Consider the following 25035-nt stretch of genomic DNA (forward strand, 5'->3'; position numbering starts at 1 on the left):
CCGCCAGATCTCCCACGCAGGTGCAGGGTCCCAAGGACCTAGGCCATCCTCCACTGCCCTCCCAGGCCACAACAGAGAGCTGGATCGGAAGTGGAGCAGCTGGGCCTCAAACCGGCACCCATATGGGATGCCAGCACCTCAGGCCAGGGTGTTAACCCACTGCACCACAGTGCCAGCCCTGTGGTGGGCCTTTTGGTAAAATCTTGCTCAGATCCACCCAAAGGACTTTTTTATGCTGCAAGAGCCCATAGATAAGAACAGCCTGGAAATAATAGGGGGTTAAGGTCCCTGCAGGGGACTGTTGATGGTTGGGAGTCAGTGAGTATATGCTCCCACCTCCCAATCTTCAGGTGTGAGTTCCGTGAGGTGTTCTGCACGTGGCTGCAGAGGTCCTGTTGGCACATAGTCCCTGTGGCCTAGAGCACTGTTACTGAGAGTTCACCCTTGTGTTGGTTTTTCCATTTATTTACATCCATGTGTCTTCACTCTTGTTTCATGGGAGTACCTTCCAAACTACTGGTACCTCCAACCTTACCTTAGACTACTTTTTGGGGATGCACTTCCTAAAGAGACTACACAACACAACCAGGTATATGAGATAGCTCGAAGGATTGGACTGCAAACAGACTCAAGAATCAGAGACCTTAGCGAATATTGAGTTTAATTAATTTCAGGAATACAAGTAATGAAGCAGAAGGAGATCCAAGAGTGCCCTTGCAGTTCTCCAGTCCTTTCTAAAATGTACTTAAGTTCAGATTTAACAGATGAGTTCTCCAAGCAATACCTGATAGAATATCACTTATCCAAAGAGCTGTTTCAGCCATTTTGTACCTTTATAGCCTATGTGGTATTCCTCAGGGAGCCATGCCCTCATAAACCTATGGATTCCAGGTTTGTTAACCATCAGCAGTCCTAGACAGATCAGGTACATCCTGCAGAAAGCATTCCACCAAGAACTTACTCTATAATAAATACCTTTTGTGTGTTCTCCAGGAGGTCAGTCATGTTTACAAGGAAATTTTGGCTGGCATCTTTCTTTTCTGGAATGCCTTTTAGTAAAGTGAATGACTACCAGTCTGGTACTCTCTTTACTTCTGAGTAAGCATGCAGCCTTTAAGAATCACTGAGCCAGGCAGTTACCATCTACTGTAATTGTCAGACTGACCTGTAAATAATTTACCATTGTTCTTTTCTTCCTTATCTTTGTAGGTTTTAATAGATTTCCTGGCTCTGCCACCTTAGCAGCTATAGACCATGAACAAGTGTCTTAATATGTCCAGGCCTCTCAAGACATTTGTGTGATGTCAATACTGATATCTATTTCAAGTGGTTGCTATAAAGAATAAATGAGGGGGCCGGCGCTGTGGCTCACTAGGCTAATCCTCCGCCTGTGGCGCCGGCACCCCGGGTTCTAGTCCCGGTTGGGGCGCTGGTTCTGTCCCGTTTGCCCCTCTTCCAGTCCAGCTCTCTGTTGTGGCCCAGGAGTGCAGTGGAGGATGGTCCAAGTGCTTGGGCCCTGCACCCGCATGGGAGACCAGGAGGAAGCATCTGCCTCCTGGCTTCGGATTGGCGCAACGCGCCGGCCACAACACACTGGCCATAGCGGCCACTTGGGGGGTGAACCAACGGAAAAAGGAAGAGCTTTCTCTCCACCTCTCTCTCTCACTGTCTAACTCTGCCTGTCAAAAAATAAATAAATAAAAATTAATTAATTAAGAATAAATGAGGGGGCCGGCGCTATGGTGTAGTGGGTAAAGACGCCACCTGCAGTGCCAACATCCCATATAGGCGCCAGTTCAAGTCTTGGCTGCTCCACTTCCGATCCAGCTCTCTGCTGTGGTCTGGGAGAGCAGTGTAAGATGGCTCAGGTGCTTGGGCCCCTGCACCCATGTGGGAAGACCCAGAGAAAGCTCCTGGCTCCTGGCTTCAGATCGGCACAGCTCTGGCTGTTGTGGCCAATTGAGGAGTGAATCAGCAGATGGACGACCTCTCTCTCTCTGTCTCTCTGTCTCTCTGTCTCTCTGTGTGTGAGTGTGTGTGTATGTGTGTGTGTGTATGTGTGTGTGTGTATAACTCTACTTTCAAATAAATACATAAATCTTTTAAAAAAAGAATAAATGAGATAATGTTGGTGAAATTTGGTGAAATGGTGTGCAGGTTCTGGCATGTGGTAGGGATTTAGATGTTGTTCTTTGATTTTCCATCCTGTTCTGTTTTTAATTATAGCCTTCTGAGGTCTTCCTGAGATCTTCTGTTCAGATTCCCACCAATCAATCATGACTTTATTCTACACTTGCTTCTGTCACACCAGTTCTGATGTTCTTTCCTGGACCCTATTGTGCTAACTCTCTGGAATCTGTCCTGTAGTGTTTGTTTGATAAGTTCTGATGTGAGCAGATGATGTGTAGAGGAATGTAGTGAAAAGTGATACCGGAGTAGGAGATAGGGTTCAGAATTTGAAGGTCCTGAAGTAACAAAACTCTTGGACTTTATTCCATGAATATAGGATGCCAAAGGTGATATTCATTCTCTGTGGCTGGTCCACAGGAAAAGTAGACTAAGAGATAGAAGATTGATAGTAGGGAGATCAGTAAAGGGAAGGTATTTCAAGCATCAAATGTCTGCATGAGCATTGTGACTATAGAAAAACCAAAGAAAGGACCAGATATCAAACTACAGGAGGTATGGGGGCAAGGTGGTGGAGTAGGGAGGGAGCACACCGATGGTCCGGGAAGGGAAGGTTCAAGGAGGGGTGAGAATTTGTAATTTCAGGGAAAGGGCAGAGAGAATATACTGCAGAGGAAACTCTTCCGAAACTGGGGAGACAGGGTGGACCTGTGAGGAGGACGCGAACACCTGAAGCGCAGGGCACCAGCACTGGAAGCAGAGGTGAGACAGGGCACCCTGCACTACTGCAGCAGCAGCCGCCCCTCCCCCAACCCACCCTGAGACGGGCAGTGAGATACGCACGACTGAGTGGGGGAGGAAATCGAAAAAAGAACAGAGTGAGTAGTGCCTAGGGAAGGAGTGCACGATCCAGGGGGATGAATTGAGGGACAGAACACGCCAGGATCCCTTGGTGCCTCCGCCCTCCCCCAAATCAGAGTTGCAGCGGGCGGAAAGCAGCCATCTTGTTTGTTTACATTCGGGCTTAAAGGTGAACTGCCTCTGCCTCTGCTTCCGCACTACGAAGAAGGACGAACCTTCAGAGGCCGAGTCCAAAGCTGGAGTGGAGCAACTCGACACTCCTTGCGCAGGGGGCACAGCGAGGGAGGGCAGCTGACCAACGACTCAGGCCTAACAAAGGATAGGGAAACTGGCCCCAAGAGGTGGAGCTTGGCACCTCAAAGCCCTGACACCAGCCTACTCAAGTTACCAGAAAAAAAAAAAAAATGAATACCAGCCGGGGGAAGAGAGCATGATCCATGGGGACGAATTGAGGGATTAAAAACGCTAGGATCCTTCGGAGCCTCTGCCCTCCCCACAATCAGAGCTGCAGCGGGCAGAGAGCAGCCATCCAGTTTGGTTACATTCAGGCGTAAAGGAGGCTGGCCTCTGCTCCAAAGGAGGATGCAGCAGGGGCAGAGTCCATAGGTGGTCTGGAGCTACTCAGTACTCCTCGCACAGGAGGCGCAGTGAGGGAGAGCGGCTGACCAACGAACCCCAGGCACAGACACGTAAGGGCGAACAAAGGAACAGGGAAACCGGCCCCCAAGGAGCGGAGATTGGCACCTCAAAGCCCTGACACCAGTCCACTCAAGTTACAAATAAATAAATAAATAAATAATAAACTCTAGAAGGTAGAGCAGCCTGCTTACATCGGATATTGGTACAGACCAACAGCAGCCTATAGCAGAGGGAAATCAACCTGAAAAACAAGGCAGACAGAATGCCGAAAAACAAAGGAAAAACCCATAATAAGAATATAGAAGAACATACAAACATGCCAATGGAGCAGGCTAAACCAACCATAACAGAGGCTGAAGAAGAAGAAGAATTTGAAACCATGCCAGAAAAAGAATTCAGAAAATTAATAATCAGATTATTTAGAAATAATAAGAAACAGTTTCAAGAGCTGAACGAAAAACAAGCCCAAGGATTAGAGATCCTAAAGAGAAGCCAGAAGGAAATACTGGAAATGAAAAACTCAGTTGACCATATAAAAAACACCATGGAATCCCTCGGAAATTGAACAGATGAAATAGAAGAGCGAATATCAGAATTCAAAGACAAACTTCCACAAATAATACAGTCAGTTCAAATGCAGGAAGGAGAAATTTAAAAATACGGTCAGAGACCTACAAGATTCAATCAAGCAGTGTAATGTTTGGATAACAGGAGTCCCTGAGGGGGTAGAAAGAGAGAATGGATTGGAAGGTGTTTTCAATTAAATAATATCAGAAAACTTCAAACAAAGGCAAATGGATAATAACAAGAAAATTCAAAAAATAGCCAGAAGCCCCAACAGGTTAGACCAGAAGAGAAATTCACCGCAACACCTTGTGGCAACGCTCAGCTCAGTGACACACAAAGAACAAATCCTAAAATGTGCCAGAGAGAAACAACAAATCACATTCAGGGGTAAGTTAATCAGACTCACCCCAGACTTCTCAACGCAACACTACAGGCAAGGAGACAATGGCATGATATATTTCAAGTTTTAAAAGACAAACAATGCCAACCTAGAATACTATACCCTGCAAAGCTATCATTTATGAATGAAGGGGAAATAAACATCTTCCAAGACAAACAGAAACTGAAAGAATTTGTATCCACGCGTCCAACCCTACAACACTTGCTCAAAGACGTGCTGCACACAGAAATACAAAAACAAGAACTTCACTACAAAAAAAAAAGCAAATGTAGAGTAAGCTACAAACAAATTTCAAAATACATAAACAGCTCGTTTCAGGAAACATGAATGGGAAAAGACAGTACTTAACAGTAATCACACTGAATGTGAGTGGTCTTAATTCTACTACCAAGAGACACAGACTAGCTGATTGGATCAAGAAAGAGAATCCATCTATTTGCTGCCTTCAGGAGACACACCTTATCAGCAAAGATGCATGCAGACTGAAAGTGAAAGGATGGAAAAAGATACTCCAAGCTAACAGAAATCGAAAAAGAGCTGGTGTGGCCATCCTAATATCAGACAAAATAGACTTTAACATAAAAACGATTAAAAGAGACAGAGAAGGGTACTATATAATGATTAAAGGATCTGTTCAACATGAAGACATTACTATTATAAATGTATACACACCTAATTACAGGGCACCTGGCTACTGGAAAGAATTACTAAAGGATTTAAAGGGAGATATAGATTCAAATACATTAGCAACAGGGGACAACACCCCACTCTCACCAATGGACAGATCAACCAGACAGAAATTCAATAAGGAAACAACAGAGCTAATTGACGCTATAGACCAAATAGACCTAGTATATATCTTCAGAACCTTCTACGCCACAGCCACAGAGTTCACCTATTTCTCCCCAGTACATGGAACGTTCTCTAGGATTGACCATATGCTAGGCCATAAACAAATTCAAAAAAATTGAAACTATACCATGCAGCTTCTCAGACCATAGTGCAGTGAAACTCGAAATCAACAACCCAAGAATCTCCACACCATATGCAAACATATGGAGAATAGACAACATGATCCTGAATGAACAATGGGTCATCGAAGAAATCAAAAGAGAAATCAGAAGATTTCTAGAAACAAATGAAAATGATAACACAACCTATCAAAACCTGTGGGACACAGCAAAAGGAGTGCTAAGAGGAAAGTTTATAGCAATTGGTGCCTACATCAAGAAGCTGGAAAGGAACCAAACAAATGAACTCTCCATGCACCACAAGGATTTAGAAAAACAGCAGCAAATCAAGCCCAAATCCAGCAGGAAGAAAGAAATACTAAAGATTAGAGAAGAAATAAACAGAATTGAAACAAACAAAAAAAATACAAACGATCAACAAAACCAGGAGCTGGTTCTTTGAAAAAATAAACAAAATCAACACACCATTGGGCCAACTAACCAAAAAAAGGAGAGAGAAGGCACAAATCCATAAAATCAGAATCAACCCTTGGGGCATTCGGATCTGACCAAAAGACCCATGAGAGTCTCACAGGCATGGAAAGCCATGACGTGGTGGCAAAAACAACCTAAATGAAAGATCCTGGTGAACAAGACCCCAGCAGAAGGAACAGGCCATCAAGGAGAGAGGTGCCTTTCTCTGAAGGGAGGAAGGAACCTCCACTGTGATATGGCCTTGACTAAACAAGTTCAGAGTTGGTGAACTCAAGCGGCTTCCATAGCCTAGACAGCTCATGGCAAGAGCCTCAGGTGATTGCTGACGTCATAAATAAGAGTGCCAATTGTTAAATCAACAACGAGAGTCACTGGGTACATGCTCCCCACGTAGGCTCTCTCCTTAATGTGTTTTACTATGAAACTTAAAAACAACACTACCAGTCAAACAATACCCTATACCTTGTGCGGTTGTGTGAGTGCAGCCTGTTGAAATCCTTGCTTAGTATATACTAAGTTGATCTTCAGTATATGAAGGTAATTGAAAATGAAACTCGATGAAGGGCAGGGTGAGAGAGGGAGTGGGAGAGGGGATTGCCGCGGGAGGGAGGGAGGTTGGGGTGGGAAAGCCACAACAATACAAAAGTTGCACTTCGTAAATTCACATTTATTAAATAAAAAAAGTAAAATAAAAAAGAAACCACAGGGAAAGTGGTTTTGAGAGCTAATTGGATTGGTAAAGCAGCCAGTGATTCTCTGGAGTCCACCCTAACAACCTCTGTAGTGAGGTGTGAGGTGGCCCCACAAAAACTTGGATATGAGGAAAATAAGATTAGTCTCTGACTAATAAAAATAAAATATATCTCAATAAAAAGAAATTGTAAGTGGATAGAATAGACACAAAAAGCAAACATGGGCTATGTTCATCCAAACACAATGTACAGTAGGAGTCCTAGACATCAGATACTAAATAGTTTATTCCCAGGAGCAAAAATCATTGTACTGTCTTATGTGTTTATGTGTACCACCTACTATAGAAAACGAAGTCAGCATGTGATTCAGGATGTGAGTACTGATATTCATTAGATATCAGTTTAAATCTGGACTCTGCTAGGTGTGTGACTTTGGGGAAGTTGGCTAATCTTACTGAGCTTTAGTTTCCTCATTTGCAAAATAGAAATGACAATAATAATAGTAGAAAAAGGGTTTATCTAAGAATTAAATGAGATAATGTATGTAGAAGTCTTAGAACAGCGTTGTATATATAAAATATTTCATAATTAAAAGATAATTACAATAATACCTTTTTCTGTGAAGTATATAAAATAGGAATTGAAGTCTTAACCTAGCTATTCTAATTATTTGCCAAGTACACAGCCTTCTGGTATTTGATGGATGTTTCTTCTAAGAAGAATTACCACATTTCCAACAGATTACACTCCAGACTTACTAGCTCAGAGATCTTTCCTTCAGGAGGCTTTACCTGTGTATGGTTGGAAGGCACAAAATTGTGACATATTCAAAGACTGGATCTAGAAAGAATCCAGAACAGAGCAGAAAGAGAATGTCAAGATGTCAGAAAGAGGCAGAATTGAAAGGGGAGATAGTTTTCATCAGGTAAACAAGTATTGAATTGAAAGTGTTGGGCTGTGGTCCTTACCACACCATAAACTCTTTTCTTTTAAATATTTATTCATTTATTTATAAGTCAGAGTTGCAGAAAAAAGGGGAGAGAGAGAGTGATCTTCCGACTGCTGGTTCACTCCCCATGTGGTTCTCATGGCCAGAGCTGGGTCAGGCTAAAGCCAGGAGCCAGGAGCTTCCTCTGGATATCCTACATGGTTGCAGGGCCCCAAGTACTTGGGCTATCCTCCACTGGTTTCTCAGGTGCATTAACAGGGAGCTGGATCAGAAGTACAGCAATTGGGAACTGAGCCGGCTCCCGTATGAGATGCCGGCCACATGCCATCTCCCTCCCCATAAATGAAGATTTTTTTTTTTTTTACAAAAATCTAGGCATAGAAGACAACATCATCAATCTGATTAGAGAAACCTACATCAAACATATTACTTAAAAGGGACTTAGTAGGCCGGTGCCACGGCTCACTAAGCTAATCATCGGCACCCCGGATTTTAGTCCTGGTCGGGTCGCAGGATTCTGTCCCAGTTGCTCCTCTTCCAGTCCAGCTCTCTGCTGTGGCCCGGGAAGGCAGTGGAGGATGGCCCAGGTCCTTGGACCCTGCACCCACATGGGAGACCAGGAGGAAGCACCTGGCCCCTGGCTTTGGATCTGCACAGCGCGCCGGCCACAATGCACTAGCCATATCAGCCACTTGAGGGGTGAACCAATGGAAAAAGGCAGACCTTTCTCTCTGTCTCTTTCTCACTGTCTAACTCTGCCTGTACAAAAAATAAATAAATAAATAAATAAAAAGGGACTTAATAACCACTTTGGGATCAGGAATAAATAAGAGATTTCAGCTTCCATCACTTCTATTTAGTCTATGCTATATGCCCAGTGCTATAATGCAAGAGAAAGAAAATGAAAGGTATATTGAATTTAAAAGGAAATCAGAGTTTATTCAATGAGGAAATTATTAGAGCATGTATAAAACATCCCCAGGAATCTACAAAACAAGTACTAAAACTTTTATGAATTAAGCAAGGTCATTAAAAACATTGTCTACATAAAAAAATCAATGGTATTTCTGTAGACTAGTAACAAATGATCACTGGAATATAAAGTTTATTTTTAATTGTATGGAAACCTAAAATACTCAGGAATAATATAACAAAAATGTATAAAAGTTCTGGTACAAAAACAGATGGATAGACCAATGGAACAGAATGGAAATGCCAGAAATCAATAAAAAAAAAGTTCTAAAATGAAAACTATAAAACTTTATGAATGAAATTAGACAAGGCATAAATAAATGGAGTTGTATATCATGTGTAAGACTCAGTATTGTTCTTTTGAAATTGATCTTTAAGTTCAACATGATCCAAGTTAAACTCTCAACTTTTTCTTAATAGAAAATGAGAAATGGATCCTAAAATGTGTATAGAAAAGCAAAGGACGAGCAAACCTTAAACAAAACCAAAGTTAGAGAGCTTCTTTTACTGGTTTTAAGACTTACTGTAAATTTGTAGCAATCAAGACCATGATTGCATGTTATTGGTTTAAGAATGAACAAATGAATCAGTGAAATAGATTCTTACACATACATATACAGCGAGTCATCAAAAAGTTCATGGAAAATATATAATATGAAAAAATTACTAGTGGACTTCCAAATTTTTGCACCAAAATACACTTATCATTTATGTCCATTTTTTCTTAGAGTTAATTAAATTTCTGCACACAAATTTTAAAAGTTCATGGGAGTAAAAAGAGAATATGTATTTTCCGGCTGCGCCACAGCTCACTAGGCTAATCCTCCACCTGTGGCGCTGGCACCCCAGGTTCTCATCCCAGTCGGAGCACCAGATTCTGTCCCGGTTGCTCCTCTTCCAGTCCAGCTCTCTGCTGTGGCCCGGGAGGACAGTGGAGGATGGCTCAAGTGCTTGGACCCTGCACCCCCATGGGAGACGAGGAAGAAGCACCTGGCCCCTGGCTTCGGATCGGTGCAGCCTGCCGGCTGCAGCGCACCAGCCCTAGCAGCCATTTGAGGGGTGAACCAACAGAAGGAAGACCTCTCTCTCTCTCTCTCTCTCTCTGTCTCTCTCTGTCTCTCTCTCTGCCTGTCAAAATTTTTAAAAATTTTAAAAAAAGAATACATATTTTCCATGAACCTTCTGAAGATCTTTTGTATTTATGATCAATTGGTTTGTCAAGAAAGTTTCAAGATTTTTTAGTGAGGAAGGGAGAATCTTTATTAAATGGTGCTGAGACAACTGAATGAACATACAGAAAAAGAACACTCCTGCCTCACTAATGATATGGAAACTGATTTTGGATAGATCAAGACTAAATGTCAAAATGAAACATAGTAAAATGTTTTTGTAATTTGGGGCTTGGCAAGCCTTTTTTCTAAGGTACAAGAAGCACTACTATAAATAATAATAGACTGGATTTCATGAAAATTAGAACTTCTACTAATGAAAAACTATCCACATATCAGAAAAACTCTATAAAGGGCATATGAGGGTTTTTTTTTTTTTTGTACTATTCTTCATACTTGTCTCCAGTTGGAAACTATTTCCAAATAAAATGTTTTTAAAAGATAGCATTAAGAGAACAGGGAAGAAAATATTAACAATACATATATCTGAGAAACAACATGTATACAAAATATATAAAGCACTTATACAATTATAAGAAAGTAATCTAATAAAAACTGAATGAAAATCTTAACAGGTGCCTCACAAAAGAAGATATACCAGTAAACATAAGTAAAAATGCTCAATGTCATGTAATCATAAGGAAAAGACAAAGTCATAATGGCATCCACTTTATACATACTAAAATTGTCTTTACATTTAAAATCTGCTAACACCACTTTGGAGAACTGTTTCTTTAAAGTTGTGTAAGTATATTCCCCAGTGACTCAGTAATTCCATTCATGGTTTTATTTATTAAGAGAATGAAAATACATGTTCACAAGAAAACATTACAGAACATTCCTAAGAAACCAAAACTAGAAGCAGTTCAAATGTCTGTCATCAGGAAAGTGAATAAATAAACTGTTTTATACCCCTATGAGACTTAGCAATTAAAATCAAAAGAACTATTGCTGCATGCTACAACATGGTTAACTTTCAGAAATGTCATGTTAAGTGAAAGAAGCCAATCACAAAAGAGTATATTTCTATAGAACTCTGAGAAATTCAAGAACAGACAAGTTATTTATGATGATAAAAATATGAACAGTGATTACCCATAGGGTAAACGTTGCCTAGATGGAGTCAGGAGGGAACTTTCATATGCTGTGTTTTGAACAGAATGATAATTACCCAGGAATATACATTTATCAAAATACTTGAGATTATATACTAAAATTTGCATTTCAAAGACAAATATTTCTGAAATGAAGAAATGAGACCATAGCTATTTTTATAATACACATTTTTCATGTAGGGTAGAATGTAGACCCTCTTATTAAAGCCTCCCTTTGTGGACTATAAACTTACTAAGTCCTTAGTCTGTCATAATATCTGTGCATGATTTGTCTGTTACCTATCCCTTCTACTTCTTTTTCCTCCCTTACCTAATAGGTCCTAGCCTTGCTGGCTCTGCTTTCTGAAGTAGATCATTTCTTGATATTTATATATTTTTTATTCATTTCCTTACTGCATTTGGAAAACTCATTTATTTTGTCTCTTTATACGGTTTTTTTTCAACCTGTCTTTACCGTTAAAATAGAAAAGCTCTGGGCAGATTTGTCTTTTTCATCATTGTATCCTTTATGCCTAACTCAGTATTTGTTGGATGTGCCAATGAATGAAAGAGTATCTCTAACTGAACCAGTTGAAATGTTTGTGGTGTTGCCTGTTGCTTCTGCTTTTAATTGTCAGTCCTCTTCCATTAGGGGATAAGCAAGATTAATCATTTCCCAGCAAATTGATGTGAATGGTCTGCCACTTTGGACTTCATCTTCGACATTATCTTGTCCCTTTTTTAAAACTAGTTATAGATATGTAAACTGATGGGGGATTTTAAAGGCATTGTCCCCAAAATGTTTTGTAAAGCATTAGTGATTTTGCCATTCTTCCACCCACCATTAACTATGCATTTTATGTTTGTTCTTTCTACAATTTTAGCAGAATTCATATTGCTCTGATAGGAACTCTTTCTAATCTTATTTTTTTTCCTTCTTAACACCTCAAACTAGATCCAGTTCAAACTACAAGAAATTAGTATGAGTCTGTTTTTATACAAAACCACCTTTAAAATCTGTTTATATTTTTTATAATATACACTTTCCATGAACTTTGTGAAGAGCCCTCATATTTATACTTAGTGTTGTCTGTTGACAGTTTTTCTACAGCAAAATATGTAAGCTATTTTAGAGGGAGGCAATAATGATATATAATTAATAAAATATAAAATATAATCAAAATGGGGAAGAGGGTCTGGCATTGTGACCCAGTGAGTTAAGCTACTACTTTTGATGCCAGCATACCATATCGAAGTGACAGTTCAAGTCCCAGCTCCTCCACTTTCTACTAATGCACCTGGGAAGGCAGTGCAAGATAAGTTCTTAGACCCCTGCCACCCATGTAGGATAACAGGACAGAGTTCCTGGTTCTTGGCTTTGGCCTGCCCCAAATCACCCACCTGCTGTGGCCATTTGGAGGAGTGAATCAGAGAATCTAAGATCTCTCTCTCTCTCTCTTCCTCCCTTTCAAATAAATACATCTATAAAAATGAAAAAGCAGAAAGAGTCATGGAAGAGACATAAAAATGCTATGTTGATGTAAAAAAAGCCAATTGTACTATAAATATTGACAATAGTCTACTCAAATGAAATTTTGTCTTTTTAGGAGACTGGTAATTGTAAAATATTAGCGTAGTGCATCTAGACAAAGTTGCTAAAAAGGGAGAAAAAACATTGATTCTCAAGTAAAAATGCAGTTTTTAAGGACACATCAATTGTACAATATAGCAGCCTAAGACAGGGTTGGTGATTTTAAGCCTGCTGTGTTACCTCTGAGACCCAAAGGAAGCAGAACATAAAAATGAGCCTCTATCAATTTGAAGCAAACCTAATCTTTGTGATCATGGCTGTGGTCTAAATCTATTAAAGATGTTCAGATTCACTGTCCTTGGTATCACTGTGAGTTGACCTGAATAGTGAGCAATAAACTTGTGTGTTATAATTCTAGTTGGAAGATATGTGCTTAGGAAGTGAAAGCGACAGTCAGTGTTTTGTGTCTGTCTCTAAGCAGACGAAGAGCCTATATAAAATGACAGGTGCATTTTTAGGGAAAGAAACCCATAATGTTTTCCTATTTAGTAGGTGACAGTGTGTCCCAAGATAACACAGGCTTAAGGGGCTGGAACAAGCAGTTATTAAAGGCTAGCAGTTTCTCACTTCATACAAATTGAATTTTTTCATAGGCTGGAGGACTATGGAAATCTAGTGTAGGATTGTGAAATAAATTAGCATATTAAGTGGATTTATACATTCAGGCTTGTGAGCACTTTGAATTTAAGGGAGAAATTTTATTACTTCTTGAAAGAAAATGGCAATTCTGAAATTCTCTATTTGATCTCCCTATTGGAAAGGGTCTATATGATAAATTCAGCTGTTTTGATGATCATCCAAAGAAGTGGTTATTACATTGAAGTGAATCTTTCTCTTCTTTCTCCTCCTTCTTCAGAATTACTGATTTAGGGAACATCAAAAGAAGATTGTATTTATCGACAGTCCACAAGGAACTGTCCTCCACTCCTCTTCATGCAAAAATCCCACTCTTCATGATCAAGCGCAAAATTGTAAGTGTTGCATGAATTTTGCCTAAAATATTAAATTCAATTTAACAAATTTTAATTCTAGACCTCCTATAAATAAGAGGTACTTTGTTATATGTTGTGGTGGTATAAAACATGAATAAAACTCGCACCTGATGGGGGAATCACAGTGGAGAGGGTGCTCTTTGTTCTGTGGAAGAGAAAAGAATCCATCTGACTTCGGGAAGAAAGGCACCAGGAGGGAGCTAGTAATGAGCCTTGACTTAGAAGGAACTGGCAGGTGTCAATAGGGACAGGAGAGGAACCAAGCATCCCACGTGGAAGGAACAGCATGCTCAAAAGCTTGGAGGCTGGAAAGTGTGGTGCCTTTTGGAGAACAGAAAAGGATTAATCATTGTTGCCAGATTTAGAAACAGCCCTAATGGAGCATTAGTCCTACCGTACAACCCCCTGATGCAACGTGGGAAATAGTGTTCTTTTTGTGTAACCTGTGAGGAGTCTGACTTGACTGCTCAGTCTTTCTCAGAATACAGTCATTTCACTACTACCCTCACTACTGAGTTTGTATACTAGCCTTTCTGATGGGTAGTTAATACTTTCCCTTAAAATCACTCACTTTTTTTGTTTGTTTAAATTTGAAAAGAAAAATATAGAGAGGGCGGTGCTTTGTCTTATCCCGGTAAAGCTGCCATCTGCGGTGCTGCCATCCCATAAGGATGCTGGTTGGAGTCCTGACTGTTCTGCTTCCAGTCCAGCTCCCTGCTAATGTGCCTGGGAAATCAGCAGAAGATGTTTCAAGACCTTGAGCCCCTGCACCCACATGGGAGACCCAGAAGAAGCTCCTGGCTCCTGACTTCAGATCAGCCCAGCTCCAACTCCAGGAGCTTCATCTGGTTCTGTCATGTGGGTGGCAGGGGCCCAAACACTTGGGCCATCTTCTACATCTTCCACTGCTTTTCCCAGGCCATTAGCTGGGAGCCGCATTGGAGGTGGAGCAGCAGGAGCACTGGCATCGCAAGAGGCAGCTTTACCCACTATGCCACAACTCTGGCCCCATAACAATGTATGTTCCACTCTTAGGGAACCACTATGATAGGGAAAAGGAAGCCATTGAAGTTCTTAGACTGTGGAGGGAGCACAGTCAGCCCTGCAGATTGGGAAGATGAATCTGGTAGTGATATTTCAGGGGGGAGGCAATGAAAGTAAAGGGAGCATTTCCAATAATTCAGATTAGGGTTAATGATGACCAGGATGTTTGCAGCAGAGGAATGGGCAAAAGCAGTAATCAGAAACTTAGATGAGCTAAGATAAACATAAACAGAACTTTTCCTATATAATGTATCACATACTGTGTGGATTTTGACACTTACTAGAACATAGAATCTGGATTCTGAAACTTATTCCATATTTTGTTAAATATATAACATGTCAATAATATGTAGTGGTTGAGAACGTAAAATCCAAATTCTTCTCTGCAAATTCCTGTGTTCATTCTCCTTATGTATCAAATGTAGATACAGGAGGTGAACATACCTTTAAGATTGTGGGGTTTATATAAATTATTTTATAACAATTTCTGGCATTAAATAAGCCCCGGATAAAGATTATAGCTCCTATTTGCACTTTAGGTGCTGCTTCTTCTAGGAAGCCTTCTGTGATTTCTTCTCTGTGGGTTAGATATTTGGAGAAAAGCTCATCACTGCAATTTATAATTTCTTAACTTTCTTAACACCAATGCATGCTGCCCTTTAATCGCCTGTTTACCTGTCTGCAAGCATACTTTATTTGGCTTTTATCGTTCACCCCTATATGTACAAAGCAAGAGAAGTAAGTGCTTAATAAAATTTCAGTGTGCATCCCAGTGTGGAAGGAAATGTAATGAGTATATGATGGCTGGATAATATAACCTTTCTAAGTGCTTCATTATTACACAAATGGAAATATTCCGCTGTTTAAAATCCAGTTCCAGGATTTGCTGTCAGTTCTCCTGTTTCCTCCCCATCCAACAGGTGCTTGGCAGCACTGTCTTATTTTGCCTTTTCCAGTAGCACAGTGTTGTCAGTGAGCTCTTGTAGAGTTAAATAAAGTTGAGTCATGTTGGAGGTAAAATTTCTACAGAAACAGCAGAGTGGCTGAGAGCACATCACCCATTCAAGATGCTATCTCCAGGGTTCTCCCTGCTATTGCTATGGTGCTGTCTGTGTCTTTGTGTCTTTCTGTGCTTGAGCAACTGATAAGTACTTTGATGGAAAACCTCAATGCACCGTTGTAAAAGCATCTCTGCAAACATTTATGAGTCAGGAAATCTCACATAAAATTCCTGATTTCTCACATCATGTGAAAAACAAAACTGAAAATTTGTGAACAATGAGCCTTCTTTCTTGCACAGTAAGCAGGAGCTGCGTGGTGAGTGCACACTTCTAAGGGAACTGTGTCTCTCCTGTGAGGTTGAATCCTCTCTATTCATAAGGTGTGCAGGTGCACTCAGACCCTTTCTGTGTCTCCAGTTATCTGCCCCTTGCACTCCCTGTGTTTGCTCGCAAGACACGAGTTAAAGGACAATTGTCAGATGACCCACTTTGCCCTGGTTCTTTACCAAAGCATTTTGGTAGCCAGAGGTAGCAAATAAAAGTAATATTCTTATATTTGTATGTAAGCCACTTTCAGTTCTAATTAACTTTAAACACTTAAGCATCCAAATAAAACTTATTTTTCATGTTATTCTTTACTATGAAGATTGCTCTTAATAGTTAATTTATAGCAATTTATATTTTTAACTTGTGTGTTCAATAGCAAGAACAATTTTACAAATTAATAACTATCAGATTAAAAATGGAAGTAACCATTTAGTCAAGACTCACTGAAATCCATCTTCTTTTTTATATTACTTCATTTGGCTAGTGATAGTTTCAGATGAACATCAGTGTCTTACTACCAAGGTATATATAAATGTACAGTAAATTTAATTCCATTTGCATAAAAAGCGCAATTATTAGATATCATTTGAAATAAATCATTCATAGAGATATAACAGAATAATGTGATAAATTACCATGCCAAAATCTTAGTAACCTGAACCACTCAAACACCAAGTATTTGTCATTTCTACTCTGTAGAAGCTGTATGTTCTTGAACCAAAACACTGATAGAATATTTTATAGCTTTTTTTTTTAACAAACTAGGGGTCTGTTTTTAAAACTAGAGAAACTTTTTTAGACTCTACTTCTCCCTATCCCCAAAGATAATTTTTCTGAGACAATGATTTGAAAGTTTGAGGATTTTAACAATATTTCATTTCTTAAGTGTCATTGAATGAGAAGGGAATGGAGGAAGTGGAATTACTCTGATAAAAAGAGATCATTTAGAGATATAAACAAGATAAAATTAGAGAATGCCTGTGAATTAAATAATAATTCTGATTAGAATCCACTATTACATTTATGGTACTCTTTGGGGAGAGGCTTTTAACTATTTTCATTTCATATGAATATGATTTTGAAATCCCTGTTTGTAAATATCTGTCTTTCCCTGCGTATCTCGCTCAGCAGATGATTCTTCCTTTGTTTATGGCCCAGCATCTACCACAGACCCCCACCCCCCACCCCAGAGCCAAAGCCAGGGTCAAGCTGTTTTCACTTTGAAACTCTAGAACCATGAGCCAAAATAAACTTCTCTTTATTTCATAACTGGCTCATTCTCTAATATTTGTTTCAGTAATGAAAAGGGAACTGATACAATAGTAGTCACAATGTTCAGCACACAGTAAAAATAAAATCTGGATATGCAAAGTTGGAAAACAGGAAGCAAACGAGAAGGAAAAAAATCAGTGAATAGAAACAGACCCAGACATGACAAAGATTATGAGATGAGAAGCCTAGAGCTTTAAAACAACTATTATAAATATATTCAAGGATTTAAAGGATAATAGGAGCATAATGAAAGAATAACTGAAGAAATTTCAATTCAGTGCTCCTAGCTCCTGACTTTGGCTTGGCCCAGCCTTGGCTATTGTAGGCATTTGAGGAGTGAGCTAGCGTATAGAAAATTTCTCTCTCTCTCTGTGTCTCTCTCTTGCTCTCTCTCTCTTTTTCTCACTCTCTCTCTCTCCTTCCTCTCCCTCCTCTCTTTCAAATAAATTTTTTAAAAAATTTTAAAGGTATCTCCTAATGAGAAGCTATAAAGAAATATATGTATTATACATATTAGTATATTTATATATACACACACACACACACATACACACATACACACTAGTCCAAAAGATTGTAGGACTCAAAAACTGACCAAAGATATGGGACAAATTGAAGACAAAGCAAATTGGTAGGTAGCCTTAAATGAAAACATCAAAACACTTCATTAACTGAAAGTGAATTAAACCTTCCAATTAGAAGACAGAAATTATTAGATTAAATAAAAAGCAAGACATACTTATATACTATTTATAAGAAGTACACATTAATTCTAAAGACACACAGATGGGTTACAAATAAAAGCATGGAAGAAATACATGGCATGGAAATATTAATCAAAAGTAAAGATAGAATGCCAAGAAAATAGACTTCAGGACATGGAGTATTATGTAAAGGGAGCTATTTCACAGTAATAAGGGGGCTGAATCATGAAGAAGGTATAACAATCCTAGATGTCTACAAATATAATAAGAAAACTTCAAAATGCACAAAGCAAAAACTAACAGAACTGAAGAGTGAAAGGTAGATATGTAAGTATGGTTGGAAGTTTCAAGACCACTCCCTCAAAAATTGACAGAAAGTCACTAAGGATATGAACTTGAAAGGCACTATCAATCTGACCTATCTGACATTCGTAGAAAAGTTCATTTAACAACTACAGAATACACATTTGTTTCAAATGCAGATTGAACATTCACAGGATATACAAAATATTAGGCCGTATTACTGAACGTGTTTTCAAAGATTGAAATCATGCAGAGTATGTTGTTTGACCACAAGGGAATTAAATTAGATATCAATAATAAAAAGTTAATTGGATAATGCCCAAGTACTTGGAAATAAAGCAACATACTTCTACTGAGTTAATCTTCCATTGAGAAAATAAAACTAATGTGAAAAATTAAAGGCACAACCTGAAACACCTCAAAACCTTTTTTGTGCATCATTGTAGAAAGTGGTGAACAGATTTAGAATTGCCAAGTTGCAGAATTGTGATTTCTTGTATGTCATTTCCTTTTAGAAAGACATACTAGACAGTGCTGTGCAACTCTACCTCTTTTTACACTGGCAAAAAGAAACCAATTATCTTGAGACCTTTTCTACAGTAATGGTAGAAAAAAGAGGCAAGAGGGACCAAAAAGGTACTGGGATGAATAAGAACTTGTTATTTCATATATTTGAATTTGTATGTGTGTGTGTGTGTGTGTGTGTGTTTGCACAGAATATGTTGTCAGTCCTTTCAACAGCATAATGAAGCCAAATTGACAATAGATGGGTTGGTAACTGGAAATTCATGCTTTGAAACAATTCTGTCATCCTTCGACCGTCACTTCCTCCATGTAAATTTCCATTTTAGAGACAAATATTATAAATGCTCTAATTAACCCAAGAAACAAATGAAACTGTCAGATTAATGTCTTTGTGATGTATACTTCGTAAGAACCCTTAATTATGAACATTGTAGGTCAAGAGTTCTTTTCTGCTGGACTACAGTTCCATGAAAGGATACAGTGATTAGAGATCAAGAAAAATGTCAAAAGAAAAAAATGAAGACGTTAGGAGTAGATGATATTATCGGGAATAATGAAAATAATATTTTGTAAAAATCAAATATAATTCAGAAAATCCATCTGTCAGAGAGTTCATACTCTTTTCCAAAACTTCATAAAATATATCATAGCATTTAGATGAATAATGAGTTATTTACTGAAGCTTATAAAATTGGGACCTTTATAAATATCAGCTAAGCCAGAAAATAATTTTCATTTCCTTTAGCCAAATACAGTTTGTGAATGTGATTCCCATCTTTTTCAGGAAAAAGCCCCATTTGAACTCCTAGGAAATGGATTCATTAAATAAGCCTATTAGTTCACAGACATTTATTTGTTGAATGGTAGTAAAATAAAAGATTGAATGTATGTGTGTAGATATATATATATATATGTTTGTCTTCATATATTCATCCAATCACATGCATGCACGTGAATTTTGAACTATGTTGAATACTTTCCATGATGCCTGAGTCCAGACAGAAAGAGTAAATGCAGCATGATAAGAAAAGTGTGTCATAGGTAAAGGCTTGGTTACCTAGGAGTTGAGTTTTTGAAGAAGGTGCCAGCTGTAGAGTTCATCCAAGCAGAGAATAAAGGGGCAGGGCCTGAGGTGAGATGGCCAGCCTATTCACACCTCCCTGGGCCTGAAAAACTTATTTGTTGTTCCAAACCATATTCAAGTAGCACCTGCAAGCCTTTCCTAGATATACGAAGACTTAGCTTCAAAGATAATAAAGCAGGTAATTTGAAAACACCGTTATTAACTCAAAAACTTTTTTAATTGTGTAAGGGAAAGGCATTCGTAGAGCACAGCTTGGCTCAGTTGTGTACAATATTTATATAGTCACAAGAAGGCAAACACATATTGTGAATTTTAGGGGAAAGAGAGAGCAGATGAGAGCTAATTATCCAGGGAGGATGAAGTGTAAGTCAGCAAAAAATCTTATCTACCATACCACAAAGTCTATATGTAGTATCTAAAATGGATGAATCAAGGGATATTATTTAAAAATACAAAGAAGAAACAGTGAAATGAGTTGACAGGATGGTTAGATGAGGGTAGGGGCCCACTGTGGCATAGCAGGTGAAGCCACCCCCTGCAGTGCCAGCTGGCCATTTCAATCATCTGGGGAGTGAGCTAACAGATGGAAGACCTCCATCTCTCTCTCTTTCTCTCTCTCTCTCTCTCTCTCTCTAACTCACTACCTACCTACCTCTGCCTCTCTGTAACTCTGCCTTTCAAAAAAATAAATACATTTTAAAAAAGAGATGAGATGACAAAGGACCATTCTGTGATTAGTATAAAATTTTTGGCATTATTTTGCTTCTATTTGCATACAATAATATGATAAAAAATTCCATTTTTATAAAGCTTTCCCACCCTTTCTCCTCCTCACCCCTCTGTAAATTCCCTATTGTAGTTACTGTAGTAGCTGCTGTGTGTCTGCCTCCATTCCTTCACTTGGAAAGTGCACTGTTATTTTCGTCTGTATCCACAGAGCCAAGCTCAGTGTCTAATACCTGGTAAATGCTTAGCTTGTATGAGGAAGAATGAGTGAATAAGATTACTGATGGGGTGAACGGGCATATTAAATCTTTTAGGATAGGAACTATATTTATGCAACAATAATAATGCTAATTGAATAATGTTCAATACTGTTGGAGAACAGAAAATGCCAGCATCTCCATCACTTATAGCCCAGATTTCACCAAGGCATGATGTTTCACTCTTCGTCCTATCTACTGGATTTGTCTCTTACATTCCACTTGCTGCAACACCTTCTAACTGGGCTTCGTCACTTTCAGCTTAGGTGGTAGATGGGGACTGAACTATCGCTTTTGTGCTTCATCTATTCGCTGTTCTGCATCATCTCCTCTTCCCCACTATTACCATCCCCAGAACGTTGCTGCATCGAAATGTACTGATACTCTGCTCTGCTTATTTTTATTTTCTTTCTTTTTTTTTTTTTTTTTTTTGGTTTGAAGATTTATGTGAACAGCAGAGTTACAGAGAGAGAGTGACAGGCCTTCCATCCCCTGGTTTACTCCCCAAATGGCTGCAACTGCAAGGGCTGGATCAAGCTGAAACCAGGAGCCGGGGGCTTCCTCCAGGTCTCCCATATGGGTGCAGGAACCCAAGCACTTGAGCCATTCTCCACTGCTTCCCCAGGCACATTAGCAGGGAACTGGATCAGAAGTAGAGCAGCTGGGACTTGAACCAGTGTCCATATGGGAGGCTGGCACTGCAAGCAGAGGCTTATCATGGTATGACTCAGTGCTGGCCCCCTGCATATTCTTTTTTCAAGAACCACAATGATACATTACCTCTGGAATCCAGGATCCTCTTCCTGATTCTCTTAAGCTTTCAGAACATGGCATCAGTGGCCCAATCCCACAATACTTTGGCCCCCTCCCAGTGCTCACCATCTTATTGGTCAACCCAATCTCATTACACCCAGTCCTAACTTCTTCCTTTCCTTTCTGCAGGCACCTTGCACCTCAGTAAACTAGAGCATCCCAAGGTCTAGAAATAAAATTCTACAAAGAAAATAATCTTCATACATGTAATCAACAACAATTTACTGTAGTTTCTTTTACTTTTATATTGTATAAGTAATCTCAAGTTCACCTCTAGATTAAAATCAGTATTTCCACATAGAAAAGGTCTTCCTTTTAAAAAACTTCATACCGACAGCCGGCACCGCAGCTCACTAGGCTAATCCTCCACCTGCGGTGCCGGCACCCCAGGTTCTAGTCTAGTTGGGGCACCAGATTCTTTCCCGGTTGCTCCTCTTCCAGTCCAGCTCTCTGCTGTGGCCCAGGAAGGCAGTGGAGGATGGTCCAAGTGCTTGGGCCCTGCACCCACATGGGAGGCCAGGAAGAAGCACCTGGTTCTTGGCTTTGGATCAGCACAGTACGCCGGCCACAGCGGCCATTTTGGGGGTGAAGCAACGGAAGGAAGACCTTTCTCTCTGTCTCTCCCTCTCTCACTGTCTAACTCTGCCTGTCAAAAAACAAAACAAAACAAAACAAAAACAAACAAACAAAAAAAAACAAAAAACAAAAAAAACTTCATACTGAGGCCGACGCTGTGGTGCAGTGGGTTAATGCCCTGGCCTGAAGTGCCGGCATCCATATAGGCGCTGGTTCGAAACCCAGCTGCTCCACTTCCAATCCAGCTCTCTGCTATGGCCTGGGAAAGCAGTAAAAGATGGCCCAAGTCCTTGGGCCCCTGCACCCATGCAGACCCAGAAAAGACCTAGAAGAAGCTCCTAGCTCCTGGCTTCAGATCGGCATAGCTCTGGCCATTGAGGCCATCTGGGGAGTGAACCATCAGATGGAAGACCTCTCTCTCTCTCTCTCTCTCTCTCTGCCTCTCCTCTCTGTAACTCTAAGTTTTGAATAAATAAATAAATCTTACAAAAAAATTCATAGTGGACCTTACGTAAACTGTTTTTCTAAACTAACAGTAAAAGAGCCTTGACATTTTTAAGGGAGTATATACAATTTTAATATTAATTTTCTTTTGATTTCAAACCTTCTTTTATACCACTTTTGTCCTGCAGACTCAAATATGTCTCAGTTTCTCATGAAATAATTTTTTCCTTGTCTTTATTCATTCAGTGAGACCATTCAGAGAATTCATTTGCTGAAGTATTGAGGGATCTAATTGTTTAATGGGTAGAAATTAATCCTTGCAAGAGTACTTTAAAAACTGGAAAATACCAAGCATAATTATAAATTTTAGAGGAATCTATTTCTGTACAGTAGGTTAATTGATTATAAGTCGATAGCATTGATCACAATTTAAACTCAGCTTCTACTTTCTTCCATGCCTTTTTTTAAACAAATATAAGTGACTATTTGTGGTGAAATTGGTCCTCTTGAATGAACAGTTGGCTACTTATCCCTGATTTTCAAGATTTAAGTGCTCTAATGTACCTGCAGTTAGCTTCCAGTAGCCTGCTGCCCACAGCTAGGGAATTATTTCCCTAAGTTTCCACATCCTTGTCTCGTGATGGAAACTCAGTGGTCAGATGACCATTGGAAAGTTAGATGAATGTTAGATTATGGTGATTTTTTGGGACAATCAGGAAAGTTTAAGAAAATTTAAGCCAGAACTGAGAGCTTTGTCTAAAAGAGAAAATGGATTTGGGGCTGGTTGATCTAGATAAGTACCTGAATTCCCTGGAATTTTTACATATAGATGATTGTTCATTTATGTGATGATGGAAAGTACTGACTCTTCTTTGCTTCTGTTTTAGTGGTGCAATCTGTGCATTGACTTGGTAGCATTCACCAGTGAAATATTCAAGGGAGCAGTCTTCCAGTCATTGGATGGAATTATTGTCTCAGCCAACTGTAAGCTGCGGAAGATCTTCACTTTAAAATCCAAGCCTCAAGACACAGCTGATAAAGATGGTATGTTTAAGTGGCTATCATGATTTTTAAATTCTCTGACTGACTTTTGAAATTAACCATGCCTTTGGGATAGTATGAATGCATGATAGCAGTTTGATTTTATGTCTGCTAAAGTAAATTCCTCCTCAATCATGTTGATTTCATTATTGTAGATCAGATGTTTATTTTTACTATAGCTGAATGTCACAAAAATGTATTGTTTTTTTTCTGGCAGTTGTTTTCCTTTTTCATTGCAATAACTCTTGCTTTTTGAATTGGGATTCTTAGTTATAAATAATAAAATCCTCTTTAGATGACTGAAACAGTAAAAGAATTTATTTTAAGGAAATTAGCAAATTTAGAGGTAATCAAGGATATCTAGAAAGTCAGATTTAGAGCCTGTAGCCAAGAATAAATCCAACTCCTCTGACCACAAGACTGCTCGAGGGATGACCCTCTAAAACTACTACAGCTGCACAGAAACTCTAGACAACACAGCACAATGCTAAGCTCAGGATTCCAGCATTTTTATTATAGCAGGCCCTGAAAGCAAGATGTCTTCCTCCTAGCCACCCTCACCAGAAGTAACTTTCTTTTTCTTTGCATTTCGCTCTTCTGATTAAAGTCTCGTATGGCTGTTTCTTATTTGTGGAGTCTAGGCTCCAAATTAACAAGGGAGTCCAGCAAAGCAGATGTCTGATTCCTGACTTGGGAGGCAGAACTTATATATGGAAAAGTTACAAAATTAGGAAGAATGTGCAAATGATGTTGGGCATCCAAAAAGTTCTACAGTTGTCCACTAAACTGTCTTACAATTCTGTGTGCACTTTACAAAGTCATTTGAGATTGAAATCATCATAACTATCTGATGATCATGTTAAGATGAGTGATACTTGAAGTCTTCCTTATATTGTTTTTGGAGAGACTACAAATATATACATTAATTATTCATAGTTTGATTAATAAATATACTCTGCAGGTAACTGAGACATCTAGAATTCAAAAGGCATACCATCTGCTAAGAGGATTATGAACAACCAAAAGTATTAAAGGAATATTGAAGCTTCCTTTTGATTTTCATCTGGGATTATTTTTTTAAAAATCAATTCTGGCAGCCTAGGAAGCAGTACTGTATGTAGATGTCAAAGGTGCTTCCTTTGAAGTTTCTGTGTAGTACTTAGACTTGTACTCCATCTGGATGAGTATCTGAAAAACCCTTATATGGCTTGTTCTGTTATTCAGGACACTGTGCCTATAAATTTCCTATGACAATGAAAGACAGCAGTGCGTTAACAGCTGCCCAAAGAGACCACAAGGCAACAAGGGCAGCTGTTCACCTTATGTCCCACGTAAGGCTATATGACAAAGTCAAGGGTTTCATTTTCAAAGAATAGAAGCCAGCTAATAAGAAGCCTCAACATTTACGAAAGTATCCATG

At 39.2% G+C, this 25035-nt stretch overlaps 1 protein-coding gene across 10 annotated transcripts in view; it reads left to right on the forward strand.

The window, feature by feature from the left end:
• Positions 1 to 25035, forward strand: part of CFAP20DC (CFAP20 domain containing) — a 277464-nt gene that overhangs the window by 97031 nt on the left and 155398 nt on the right. For 9 of the 10 annotated variants that reach the window (XR_016214759.1, XR_011379498.2, XM_008260862.5 and 6 more), the window contains exons 5-6: positions 13363 to 13477; positions 23462 to 23618. Coding sequence is in view for 7 of the 10 variants with exons in the window: in XM_008260862.5 (XP_008259084.4) it covers positions 13363 to 13477; positions 23462 to 23618 (272 nt within the window). In the remaining 3 variants the exon portion in view is untranslated. Of the gene's footprint in view, positions 1 to 13362; positions 13478 to 18664; positions 18786 to 23461; positions 23619 to 25035 lie in introns of those variants that run through there. The other variant, XM_089306009.1, reaches the window with a different exon arrangement.

Source organism: Oryctolagus cuniculus, chromosome 10, assembly GCF_051225735.1.
Source record: "Oryctolagus cuniculus isolate XC-2025 breed Fujian yellow rabbit chromosome 10, ASM5122573v1, whole genome shotgun sequence".
In the NCBI taxonomy this organism is placed as follows: Eukaryota; Metazoa; Chordata; class Mammalia; order Lagomorpha; family Leporidae; genus Oryctolagus; species Oryctolagus cuniculus.